General features: G+C 47.7%; 1 protein-coding gene across 2 annotated transcripts in view; it reads left to right on the top strand.

Moving 5' to 3' along the window:
* OLFM3 (olfactomedin 3) overlaps positions 1–14,599 on the top strand; it is a 148,566-nt gene that overhangs the window by 91,440 nt on the left and 42,527 nt on the right. The window contains exon 1 of one of the 2 annotated variants that reach the window (XM_075617012.1): positions 3,788–3,916. The exons of the other annotated variant lie outside the window; for it this stretch is intronic. Coding sequence (XP_075473127.1) covers positions 3,788–3,916 — 129 coding nt within the window. Of the gene's footprint in view, positions 1–3,787; positions 3,917–14,599 lie in introns of those variants that run through there. 2 annotated transcript variants of the gene reach the window in all.

Below are 14,599 nucleotides of genomic sequence, written 5' to 3' on the forward strand. Positions count from 1 at the left end.
GTGTATGTAAGGAGTGGGATGAGACTGTGTGTGTATATTAGAAGTGGGATGAGAGAGAGAGTGTGTGTGTGTGTGTGTGTGTGTGTGTGTGTGTGTGTGTGTGTGTGTGTGTGTGTGTGTGTGTGTGTGTGTAAGGAGTGGATGAGGTGGTGTGTGTGTGTGTGTGTGTGTGTGTGTGTGTGTGTGTGTGTGTGTGTGTGTGTGTGTGTGTGTGGAATGGGATGAGACTGTGTGTGTATATAAGGAGTGGGATGAGAGAGAGAGTGTGTGTGTGTGTGTGTGTGTGTATGGAGTGGGATGAGACCGTGTGTGTGTGTGTGTGTGTGTTGTGTGTGTGTGTGTAAGGAGTGGGGTGAGATGGTGTGTGTGTGTGTGTAAGGAGTGGGAAGAGACGGTGTGTGCGTGTGTGTGTGTGTTTAAGGAGTGGGATGAGATGATGTGTGTGTGTGTGTGCGTGTAAGGAGTGGGATGAAACTGTGTATGTGTTTGTGTGCGTGTGCGCAAGGAGTGGGATGAGACTGTGTGTGTGTGTGTGTGTGTGTGTAAGGATTGGGATGAGACGGGTGTGTGTGTAAGGATTGGGATGAGAAGGTGTGTGTGTGTGTAAGGATTGGATGAGGCGGTGTGTGTGTGTGTGGAGTGGGATGAGACTGTGTGTGTGTCTAAGGAGTGGATGAGGCGGTGTGTGTGTGTGTGTGTGTGTGGAGTGGGATGAGACTGTGTGTGTATGTAAGGAGTGGGATGTGTGTGTGTGTGTGTGTGTGTGTGTGTGTGTGTGTGTGTGTGTGTGTGTGTGTGTGTGTGTGTGTGTGTGTGTGTGTGTGTGTGTGTGTGTGTAAGGAGTGGATGAGGCGGTGTGTGTGTGTGTGTGTGGAGTGGGATGAGACTGTGTGTATATAAGGAGTGGGATGAGAGAGAGAGAGAGAGTGTGTGTGTGTGTGTGTGTGTGTGTGTGTGTGTGTGTGTGTGTGTGTGTGTGTGTGTGTGTGTGTGTGTGTGTGTGTGTGTGTGTGTGTAAGGAGTGGATGAGGCGGTGTGTGTGTGTGCGTGGAGTGGGATAAGACTGTGTGTGTATATAAGGAGTGGGATGAGAGTGTGTGTGTGTGTGTGTATGTGTGTATGTGTGTATGTGTGTAAGGAGTGGGGTGAGATGGTGTGTGTGTGTGTGTGTGTGTGTGTGTGTGTGTGTGTGTGTGTGTGTGTGTGTGTGTGTGTGTGTGTGTGTGTGTGTGTGTGTGTAAGGAGTGGAATGAGACTGTGTGTGTAAGGAGTGGAATGAGACTGTACAGTATGTGCGTGTAAGGAGTGGGATGAGACTGTGTGTGTAAGGAGTGGGATGACATGGTGTGTGTGTGTGTGTAAGGAGTGGGATAAGACACTGTGTGTGTAAGGAATGGGATGAGATGGGGTGTGTAAGGAGTGGGATGAGAGTCCGTGTGTGTGTGTGTGTGTGTGTGTGTGTGTGTGTGTGTGTGTGTGTGTGTGTGTAAGTAAGGAGTGGGGTGAGACTGTGTGTGTGTGTGTGTGTGTGTGTGTGTGTGTGTGAACAGTGTGTGTTTGTGTAAGGTGTGTGTGTGCGTGCGTGCCTGTGTGTGTGTAAGCAGTTTATTTATTTATAAAATGTTTTATCAGGTAGTAATACATTAAGAGTTACAGCTATGACAATCGTTATACGTTATATTTATAGCTATTTCATGGACAGTTGGGGACAATATATGTTATAGGCATATTTAACAGACAATAAACAGTTACAGAGAAGCAGTGTGTGCGTGTGTGCAAGAAGGGTGTGAGTGTGTGTGTCTGTAAGGCAGGTGTGAGTGTGTGTAAGTAGAGTGTGCGTGTTTGTGTGAGTGAATGTGTGTAAGCAGTTTGTGTCTGTGTAAGCAGTGTGTGTGTGTGTGTGTGTGTGTGTGTTTGTTGGTAGGGAGGGTGTGAGTATGTGTAAGGAGGATGTGAGTGTGTGTAAGGAGTGCGAGTGTATATGTGTGTGTAAGGAGAGCGTGTGTAAGTAGTGTGTGTGTGTGTTCAAGCTGCCGTTTAAAAAAGATATATTTTCCCCATTCAGTATGTGCATCAGTACAATCTGCACACCGAGAGGTGATTAGATAAGCTGCAGATCGATCCATTCTCCTGTAATCAATCGCTTGCTCGGGTTATTTAATTCAGTTCTTGCACAGCATTGTGGGCAATGTAGTCCTGGAATATATATGTCTCTGGGCAGTTACTAGATACAATTGGTGCACTGCTAGAGAGAGGGCGGGGCTCAAGAGCCAGAGCCTATCACAAGGGGAAGGGGCTGTCACTTTGGAAATGCTTCCTACATTAGAAACATTAAAAATGTCTTTAAAACATTCTATTTTTTAAATGCTACAAGTATTTCCTCATAGTACAGAACTGATTTATTTAAAAACACACCTGTGGGATGTTGCGTGAACTGCAGCTTTAATGTGCGGTTGAAACCTATTCCCACTACCCATTGCAAAGCCAGTATAACCACCCTCCCACAGAAAAGACCCTAAAGGTCAAAAAGCTGTCTGTGAGTAGGGTTACTGGCTCAACACTTCTTTAACCCAGGCTGTGCTGAAAAGCTGTGTACACGTAGACGGTCCCATGTTAATGGATAAGAGTGGCTCACTGTATGCTCATTTGCATGTCATTACCCAGAATCCCTGGCTGCAGGGGAAGCAGTGTATGCTAAGAGATAATGGGGAAGGGCAGGGTGGCAGACCTGTGTGACATGAATGTGCGCACACGTGTTTATTTGCTGAAGTAATACATTGAGAGTTACAGCTCGTTTTCGAGTATGTCCTGGGCAGAGTTATGACAATCGTTATACGTTATATTTATAGCTATTTCATGGACAGTGGGGGGCAATATATGTTATAGGCATATTTAACAGACAATCAACAGTTACAGAGAAGCAGTGTGTGGGTGTGTGCAAGAAGGGTGTGAGTGTGTGTGTCTGTGTGTAAGGCAGGTGTGAGTGTGTGTAAGTAGTGTGTGAGTGCGTGCATGTGTTGGTAAGGAGTGTGTGATTGTTTGTGTGAGTGTATGTGTGTAAGGAGGGTGTGTCTGTGTAAGCAGGGTGTGAGTGTGTGTAATCAGTGTGGGTGTGGGTGTGTGTTTGTAGGGAGGGTGTTAGTATGTGTAAGGAGGGTGTGAGTGTATATGCGTGTGTGTGTAAGGAGAGTGTGTGTAAGGTGTGTGTGTGTGTGTAAGGAGAGTGTGTGTGGGTGTGGAGGGTGCGAGTGTGTGCATGTCTGTGTGAAAGGAGGGTGTATATGGATGGCGTGAGTGTGTGTAAGGACTAGGAGTGTGTGACTGTAAGCAGAGTGCTAGTGTTTAAGCAGGGTGTGTGTGTGTGTGTGTGTGTGTGTGTGTGTGTGTAAGGAGGATATGAGTGTGTGTGTGTGTGTGTGTGTGTGTGTGTGTGTGTGTGTGTGTGTGTGTGTGTGTGTGTGTGTGTAAGGTGGGTGGGAATGTGTGTAAGTAGTGTGTGTGTGTGTGTAAACAGGATGTGAGTGGGTGTAAGGAGTGTGTAAGGAGCTTGTGAGTGCGTGTAAGAAGTGTGTGTGTGTGTGTGTGTGTGTGTAAGGTGGGCGTAAATATGTCTAAGCAGTGTAAGAAGTGTGAGTGTGTGTGTGTGTGTGTGTGTGTGTAAGGAGTGTGCAGGCTCCCCAGCAGAGCCTCCTGTTGGATGCTGTGTGCTGCTGTGTGCAGTTACTGCTCCTCCCTCCGCCGCCGGAGCAGCGATCAGTCACTATGAACACTCATTAGCTTCCCCAGGATGAGCGCTTCGCTGCTGAAGGTGGGAGCTGTCCTCAGCACCATGGCAATGATCTCCAACTGGATGTCCCAGACCCTCCCCTCCCTGGTCGGAATAAACATCACACGGCTACCAGGCACCAACTCTCTTGTGAGTACAGACAATGTCTGCTACTTCCACCCTGCCCCCAAATCTTATCCCTACAGTATTAACCCCTGTGCTGCCAGAGGCACCTCCACATGCATCGTGTGTGGTGTCCCTCTGGCAGAGAACAGTTTGGGGGTCACCCTAGCAGAGAAAAGTTTGGGGGTCCCCCTGGCAGAGAACAGTTTGGGGGTCCTTCTGGCAGAGAAGTTTGGGGGTACCTCTGGCAGAGACCAGTTTGGGGGTCACTTTGGCAGAGACCAGTTTGGGGGTCCCCCTGGCAGAGAAGTTTGGGGGTCACTGGCAGAGAACATTTTGGGGGTCACTCTGGCAGAGAACAGTTTGGGGATCCCCCTTACTGAGAACAGTTTGGTGATACCCCTCACAGAGAACAGTTTGGGGGTCCCTCTGGCAGAGAACAGTTTGGGGATCCCTCTGACAGAGAACAGTTTGTCTTATTATTATACGGGTACTCATTACTATTGTCATGTTGCTATATAGGCATTATACTTTTATTCACTTTAATTTATTGGTAATATGCATTTTGAGGCACTAGCCCCCCTCCCCCCCCCCGTATTGACAGGGTTAAGAACGAACGTTTCTTATGTTAAATAAAATGGGAACTTAAATGATCTGATTCTTATTTTATTTATTGAGGGGAAGATCTCAAAGACATTTCATTAAAAGAGAATTATATACCAACATTTCCCCGCTTGAGGATCTGGGTGGGGGGAGGTTTCTTTTTAATAAATCTTGTGCTGTTTTCTTTACGTTCTCCCCCCCCCCCCCCCCCCCATGGTTTTTGCAGCAGGCAGCCCTGTGTTATTTAGAGCGCGTAGTGGCGTTTTCGCCGCGCCTGCGCTCGAGGGGTTAACTCGCGGGGCCTGGTTGCCAAATGAAATATGGAGCAGGAACTCGGATTTCTCAATGCGAGATTCCACCGTGGTCTCGTTAAGTATTTAATGCATTTCAGCGGCGTCTGTGTTTCGGCGGTTGCAAATGCAGAAGGGATACTGTATGGGTTCGGACATTTCACTTTTTTTATTATCCTACTGCAGATGGGGGAATATTGCAGCTTCAGCACAGGTGGCTCAGTCAAAGACTGAGCCACTTATTGAGCCCTTGTGCTGAAGCAGGCTTTGACTGAGCCACTGATTGAGCCACTTGTGCTGAAGCTGGGATATTCTGAAACCCTAACCTGTTGCTGGTCCTTGAGGACTGAAGTTGGCCACGCTTGACTGAGTCACTGATTGAACCACCTGTGCTGAAGCAGGGATATCCTTAAATCCTAACCTTTTTTTGGGGGGGGGGGTCTTTAGGACTGGAGCTGAGCACCCCTAATCCTACAGTTTCCATTCCTAAAAGAAGCATCTTAACCCTTTGTTGGCAGAGATAAGCTGTGCAAAGCTTTACATGGTGTAGATAAGACAATAGGGGGTTTTAAATATGGTCGTTTCTTCCCCCTTTGTGCTCAAAACCAGATTTACTTCTTTTTCTCCGTCCTCTGCCTAATCAGCTAATTAGAAACGTATTTATAATTTACAGTTGGGCCACTTAACTTCACATCCAGAAGACGGAGATCCTGGACTTGTGGGCTCGAGCTCTTAATGTCTTATGTTATGTCTGTTTTGTATCACACGATAGACAAGTTAAATAAATCGGTTAAATTAAGATTTATGGGCGGGGGGAACATTTTTTTATATGCAGCGTTTTAGTACTGAGATCTGTTATCGTGAAGCTCGAGATGTGAGCGGAGTTAACGAAGACAAAGAGGGAACCTCTTCCAGCGGAAAAATGTGACAACTTGAGATTTATCAAACAACGAAATCCGGGGATTTGTCTGAAACTCGGGCGCTGCGTTATTACATAACTGGCGCTGCGTTATTACATGACTGGCGCTGCGTTATTACATGACTGGCGCTGTGTTATTACATGACTGGCGCTGCGTTATTACATGACTGGCGCTGCGTTATTACGTGACTGGAGCTGCGTTATTACGTGACTGGCGCTGTGTTATTACATGACTGGCGCTGCGTTATTAATGACTGGCGCTGCGTTACTACATGACTGGCGCTGCGTTATTACATGACTGGCGCTGCGTTATTACATGACTGGCGCTGTGTTATTACATGACTGGCGCTGCGTTATTACATGACTGGCGCTGTGTTATTACATGACTGGCGCTGTGTTATTACATGACTGGCGCTGCGTTATTACATGACTGGCGCTGCGTTATTACATGACTGGCGCTGCGTTACTACATGACTGGCGCTGCGTTATTACATGACTGGCGCTGCGTTATTACATGACTGGCGCTGCGTTACTACATGACTGGCGCTGTGTTATTACATGACTGGGCTGCGTTATTACATGACTGGCGCTGTGTTATTACATGACTGGCGCTGTGTTATTACATGACTGGCGCTGCGTTATTACATGACTGGGCTGCGTTATTACATGACTGGCGCTGCGTTATTACATGACTGGCGCTGCGTTACTACATGACTGGCGCTGCGTTATTACATGACTGGCGCTGCGTTATTACATGACTGGCGCTGCGTTATTACATGACTGGCGCTGCGTTACTACATGACTGGCGCTGCGTTATTACATGACTGGCGCTGCGTTATTACATGACTGGCGCTGCGTTATTACATGACTGGCGCTGCGTTACTACATGACTGGCGCTGCGTTATTACATGACTGGCGCTGTGTTATTACATGACTGGCGCTGTGTTATTACATGACTGGGCTGCGTTATTACATGACTGGGCTGCGTTATTACATGACTGGGCTGCGTTATTACATGACTGGGCTGCGTTATTACATGACTGGAGCTGCGTTATTACATGACTGGCGCTGCGTTATTACATGACTGGGCTGCGTTATTACATGACTGGCGCTGCGTTATTACATGACTGGGCTGCGTTATTACATGACTGGGCTGCGTTATTACATGACTGGGCTGCGTTATTACATGACTGGCGCTGCGTTATTACATGACTGGAGCTGCGTTATTACATGACTGGGCTGCGTTATTACATGACTGGCGCTGCGTTATTACATGACTGGAGCTGCGTTATTACATGACTGGCGCTGCGTTATTACATGACTGGCGCTGCGTTATTACATGACTGGCGCTGCGTTATTACATGACTGGCGCTGCGTTATTACATGACTGGGCTGCGTTATTAATGACTGGCGCTGCGTTATTACATGACTGGAGCTGCGTTATTACATGACTGGCGCTGCGTTATTACATGACTGGGCTGCGTTATTAATGACTGGCGCTGCGTTATTACATGACTGGGCTGCGTTATTACATGACTGGCGCTGCGTTATTACATGACTGGCGCTGCGTTATTACATGACTGGCGCTGCGTTATTACATGACTGGGCTGCGTTATTAATGACTGGGCTGCGTTATTACATGACTGGCGCTGCGTTATTACATGACTGGCGCTGCGTTATTACATGACTGGCGCTGCGTTATTACATGACTGGCGCTGCGTTATTACATGACTGGCGCTGCGTTATTACATGACTGGCGCTGCGTTATTACATGACTGGCGCTGCGTTATTACATGACTGGCGCTGCGTTATTACATGACTGGCGCTGCGTTATTACATGACTGGGCTGCGTTATTACATGACTGGCGCTGCGTTATTACATGACTGGCGCTGCGTTATTACATGACTGGCGCTGCGTTATTACATGACTGGCGCTGCGTTATTACATGACTGGCGCTGCGTTATTACATGACTGGCGCTGCGTTATTACATGACTGGCGCTGCGTTATTACATGACTGGCGCTGCGTTATTACATGACTGGCGCTGCGTTATTACATGACTGGGCTGCGTTATTAATGACTGGCGCTGCGTTATTACATGACTGGCGCTGCGTTATTACATGACTGGCGCTGCGTTATTACATGACTGGCGCTGCGTTATTACATGACTGGCGCTGCGTTATTACATGACTGGCGCTGCGTTATTACATGACTGGCGCTGCGTTACTACATGACTGGCGCTGCGTTACTACATGACTGGCGCTGAGTTACTACATGACTGGCGCTGCGTTATTACATGACTGCCGCTGCGTTATTACATGACTGGAGCTGCGTTATTACATGACTGGCGCTGCGTTATTACATGACTGGAGCTGCGTTATTACATGACTGGCGCTGCGTTATTACATGACTGGCGCTGCGTTATTACATGACTGGCGCTGCGTTATTACATGACTGGCGCTGCGTTATTACATGACTGGCGCTGCGTTATTACATGACTGGCGCTGCGTTACTACATGACTGGCGCTGCGTTACTACATGACTGGCGCTGCGTTACTACATGACTGGCGCTGCGTTATTACATGACTGGCGCTGCGTTATTACATGACTGGCGCTGCGTTACTACATGACTGGCGCTGCGTTACTACATGACTGGCGCTGCGTTATTACATGACTGGCGCTGCGTTATTACATGACTGGCGCTGCGTTATTACATGACTGGCGCTGCGTTATTACATGACTGGCGCTGCGTTATTACATGACTGGCGCTGCGTTATTACATGACTGGCGCTGCGTTATTACATGACTGGCGCTGCGTTATTACATGACTGGCGCTGCGTTATTACATGACTGGCGCTGCGTTATTACATGACTGGCGCTGCGTTATTACATGACTGGCGCTGCGTTATTACATGACTGGCGCTGCGTTATTACATGACTGGCGCTGCGTTACTACATGACTGGCGCTGCGTTACTACATGACTGGCGCTGCGTTACTACATGACTGGCGCTGCGTTACTACATGACTGGCGCTGCGTTACTACATGACTGGCGCTGCGTTACTACATGACTGGCGCTGCGTTACTACATGACTGGCGCTGCGTTATTACATGACTGGCGCTGCGTTATTACATGACTGGCGCTGCGTTATTACATGACTGGCGCTGCGTTATTACATGACTGGCGCTGCGTTACTACATGACTGGCGCTGCGTTACTACATGACTGGGCTGCGTTATTACATGACTGGGCTGCGTTATTACATGACTGGGCTGCGTTATTACATGACTGGCGCTGCGTTATTACATGACTGGCGCTGCGTTATTACATGACTGGCGCTGCGTTACTACATGACTGGGCTGCGTTATTACATGACTGGGCTGCGTTACTACATGACTGGGCTGCGTTATTACATGACTGGGCTGCGTTATTACATGACTGGGCTGCGTTATTACATGACTGGCGCTGTGTTATTACATGACTGGGCTGCGTTATTACATGACTGGGCTGCGTTATTACATGACTGGCGCTGCGTTATTACATGACTGGGCTGCGTTATTACATGACTGGGCTGCGTTATTACATGACTGGGCTGCGTTATTACATGACTGGCGCTGCGTTATTACATGACTGGAGCTGCGTTATTACATGACTGGGCTGCGTTATTACATGACTGGCGCTGCGTTATTACATGACTGGAGCTGCGTTATTACATGACTGGCGCTGCGTTATTACATGACTGGCGCTGCGTTATTACATGACTGGCGCTGCGTTATTACATGACTGGCGCTGCGTTATTACATGACTGGGCTGCGTTATTAATGACTGGCGCTGCGTTATTACATGACTGGAGCTGCGTTATTACATGACTGGCGCTGCGTTATTACATGACTGGGCTGCGTTATTAATGACTGGCGCTGCGTTATTACATGACTGGGCTGCGTTATTACATGACTGGCGCTGCGTTATTACATGACTGGCGCTGCGTTATTACATGACTGGCGCTGCGTTATTACATGACTGGGCTGCGTTATTAATGACTGGGCTGCGTTATTACATGACTGGCGCTGCGTTATTACATGACTGGCGCTGCGTTATTACATGACTGGCGCTGCGTTATTACATGACTGGCGCTGCGTTATTACATGACTGGCGCTGCGTTATTACATGACTGGCGCTGCGTTATTACATGACTGGCGCTGCGTTATTACATGACTGGCGCTGCGTTATTACATGACTGGCGCTGCGTTATTACATGACTGGGCTGCGTTATTACATGACTGGCGCTGCGTTATTACATGACTGGCGCTGCGTTATTACATGACTGGCGCTGCGTTATTACATGACTGGCGCTGCGTTATTACATGACTGGCGCTGCGTTATTACATGACTGGCGCTGCGTTATTACATGACTGGCGCTGCGTTATTACATGACTGGCGCTGCGTTATTACATGACTGGCGCTGCGTTATTACATGACTGGGCTGCGTTATTAATGACTGGCGCTGCGTTATTACATGACTGGCGCTGCGTTATTACATGACTGGCGCTGCGTTATTACATGACTGGCGCTGCGTTATTACATGACTGGCGCTGCGTTATTACATGACTGGCGCTGCGTTATTACATGACTGGCGCTGCGTTACTACATGACTGGCGCTGCGTTACTACATGACTGGCGCTGAGTTACTACATGACTGGCGCTGCGTTATTACATGACTGCCGCTGCGTTATTACATGACTGGAGCTGCGTTATTACATGACTGGCGCTGCGTTATTACATGACTGGAGCTGCGTTATTACATGACTGGCGCTGCGTTATTACATGACTGGCGCTGCGTTATTACATGACTGGCGCTGCGTTATTACATGACTGGCGCTGCGTTATTACATGACTGGCGCTGCGTTATTACATGACTGGCGCTGCGTTACTACATGACTGGCGCTGCGTTACTACATGACTGGCGCTGCGTTACTACATGACTGGCGCTGCGTTATTACATGACTGGCGCTGCGTTATTACATGACTGGCGCTGCGTTACTACATGACTGGCGCTGCGTTACTACATGACTGGCGCTGCGTTACTACATGACTGGCGCTGCGTTATTACATGACTGGCGCTGCGTTATTACATGACTGGCGCTGCGTTATTACATGACTGGCGCTGCGTTATTACATGACTGGCGCTGCGTTATTACATGACTGGCGCTGCGTTATTACATGACTGGCGCTGCGTTATTACATGACTGGCGCTGCGTTATTACATGACTGGCGCTGCGTTATTACATGACTGGCGCTGCGTTATTACATGACTGGCGCTGCGTTATTACATGACTGGCGCTGCGTTACTACATGACTGGCGCTGCGTTACTACATGACTGGCGCTGCGTTACTACATGACTGGCGCTGCGTTACTACATGACTGGCGCTGCGTTACTACATGACTGGCGCTGCGTTACTACATGACTGGCGCTGCGTTACTACATGACTGGCGCTGCGTTATTACATGACTGGCGCTGCGTTATTACATGACTGGCGCTGCGTTATTACATGACTGGCGCTGCGTTATTACATGACTGGCGCTGCGTTACTACATGACTGGCGCTGCGTTACTACATGACTGGGCTGCGTTATTACATGACTGGGCTGCGTTATTACATGACTGGGCTGCGTTATTACATGACTGGCGCTGCGTTATTACATGACTGGCGCTGCGTTATTACATGACTGGCGCTGCGTTACTACATGACTGGGCTGCGTTATTACATGACTGGGCTGCGTTACTACATGACTGGGCTGCGTTATTACATGACTGGGCTGCGTTATTACATGACTGGGCTGCGTTATTACATGACTGGCGCTGTGTTATTACATGACTGGGCTGCGTTATTACATGACTGGGCTGCGTTATTACATGACTGGGCTGCGTTATTACATGACTGGGCTGCGTTATTACATGACTGGCGCTGCGTTATTACATGACTGGCGCTGCGTTATTACATGACTGGGCTGCGTTACTACATGACTGGGCTGCGTTATTACATGACTGGGCTGCGTTATTACATGACTGGGCTGCGTTATTACATGACTGGCGCTGCGTTATTACATGACTGGCGCTGCGTTATTACATGACTGGCGCTGCGTTATTACATGACTGGCGCTGCGTTATTACATGACTGGTGCTGCGTTATTACATGACTGGCGCTGCGTTATTACATGACTGGGCTGCGTTATTACATGACTGGCGCTGCGTTATTACATGACTGGGCTGCGTTATTACATGACTGGGCTGCGTTATTACATGACTGGCGCTGCGTTATTACATGACTGGCGCTGCGTTATTACATGACTGGCGCTGCGTTATTACATGAGTGGTGCCACTGGGAAGTCAGTGAAACATTCCCTTACTGCTTGCTTCATAATTAAGGAACTTTTCAATGCAGTTTATTGTTCATTTGACATGAGTTCTCGTTAAGATAAGTTCACACGGCCTCACACCCGGCAGCTTTATGAGACAGAGAAAACCCAGAAACCTATTAAACACATTTGATGTCACGGAACAAGTATTCCCCTTTTTTGCTCTCTCTGTTCACCCCCCCCCCCCTCTTTGCAGCTTCTGCCTGTCAGTTTTTAAAGACCAATTTTCTTGTATTCTATTTTAACAGCCATTTGCTAAGGCGCTGCCCCTTCATGTCCTGTCACAAGCCCTGGCACACTCCTTTGTCAGCCCTGCCCTCCCTCTAGCACATGTCAGTGCAGTAGTGCTCATGAATATTCATGAGCTTCCACTGACAGACAAGCAGAAGAAAAACAGATCCCTTCACTAATTATGTCACCAAATTTCAACCTATCAATACATGGAGAATGAATTGACCTGCAGCTATACAGTTCTTTAGGTAATTAGAGATTGCACACATGAAACTATTGAAGTAAAAAAAAAAAAAACTGAACTGCAGCTTTAAGTTCAGCTGCATGTAGTTTGCGCCACACACACACAGTGCCTGTGTGATATGTTACAATGTTGCCTTCCCTGCCTCTGGCATGTATTCAGTGAGTTGCTACTGCAGCCTCTGAGATCTCTCCTAGAATGGGCTATTCTGCCCTCCCCCCTGTTTTGCTCACAGATAGTCTGTCCCAAGACTATTCCCTTTACCGAGATTCTCCCTCACTTCCTTTTCATTCCTGACTTGGCTGAGTGAATACCTTCCTGTCACACTCCCATGGCAAGGCCATCTCTACCTGCCCTCAACTGCAAACTCACAACTACACAACAGCCTGTAGTCACTGCTGCCTTTCCAATAAAGTGAAAGAAATATTATAGGACTTGGCGTGATTTGGAAAGGGGGCTGAGTTAATGCTATCGGGGCTATTCACACATCACACGTGACCCTGGCTTCAGCATATTTGTATGTGTATTGCCTAACTCCTCCTATTACTCCCTATAACGCCTCTTATTACTCATTGTAACTGTTCCAAATAACTCCTATTACACCATATAAATTCTTCCTAAAAGTCCCATCACCCGATATAACCTCTCCTATAACTCTACCTATTACCCCATATAACCCCCTCCCTATAAATCCTACTATTACCCATATAACCGCTCCCTATAAATCCTCCTATTATCCCATATAACCTCTCCCTATAACTGTCCCTATTACTCCATATAACTCCTCCTATTACTCCATATAACTCCTCCTATTGCCCCATATAACCCCTCCCTATAACTCCTCCTATTACCCCATATAACCCCTCCCTATAACTCCTCCTATAGCCACATATAACCCTTCCCCATAAATCCTATTACCCCATATAACCTCTCCCTATAACTCCTCCTATTACTTCATATAACCGCTCCCTATAACTCCTCCTATTACTTCATATAACCGCTCCCTATAACTCCTCCTATTACCCCATATAACCGCTCCCTAGAACTCCTATTACTCCATATATCTGCTCCCTATAACTTCATTTGGTCCCTGACACTACCCAAATCACAAGCTGACAGGAATACAGAATGTGAGCAAAACTCTGACTCTTGGGTTTGTCTTTAACAGACTTCATTTCAGATTGTGTATTGTAGCGTCAAGTGACTGAAGGTGAGCATTACCCAGAATCCTCGTGTGCAACTGAATCGCTGGATGACGTGAGATTGGGGTGTAGCAGGTTCCGGGAGGTTCCTCTGGGAGACGCACACACTCATGAGATCATTTCTCTCTTCTGCCTGTGGCCGGAAACCGGATCTGTCAGTGTAATAGATGCTTCCACCTAGTTTAGTTCGCTAAACGCTTTGCGCACCCTCAGATGAGCGTTAACCCACATTAAGGAGTCGGGAAATGGTTTAACATGAATTATGCAAACGGTAATGGTGTTGTTACAGATGCCAATTCCCTCGGACTGCATTAGGTTCTCTTCAAAGGAGTGACAGGGGTCAAGGGACAGAGGCAAAGGTCAAAGGGGCAATAGACGGAGAAAAGGGACAGTCACAGTGATACGGGACAGAGATCAGGGCAGTCACAGTGATAAGGTACAGAGACATGAGACAGAGATAAGGTCAGTTACAGTGACAAGGGACAGAGACAAGAGAGTGATAAGGACAGTCACAATGATAAGGGACAGCGATAAGAGAGATACAGAGATGTATGTATGTATTTATATAGCGCCAAAAGTACTCCGCGTTTCACAAAAAATACTGTACGGGGAATTATAATAATACAATAAGTGTAGCAAAATCAGACAATAGGAAAGGAAATCCCTGCCCCAAAGAGCTTACACTCTAAGTGGTATGTTGGGAGACTTACAGAGACAGCAGGTGAGGGAATAAGTGCAGTAGATGGCAGTGCTTGGCCAAAATGGTTGGTAGGACAGTAGCCATGAGTGCAGGCTATTGGGATGCTTT

The sequence above is a fragment of the Ascaphus truei genome, chromosome 10 (assembly GCF_040206685.1).
Source record: "Ascaphus truei isolate aAscTru1 chromosome 10, aAscTru1.hap1, whole genome shotgun sequence".
Classification (NCBI taxonomy): Eukaryota; Metazoa; Chordata; class Amphibia; order Anura; family Ascaphidae; genus Ascaphus; species Ascaphus truei.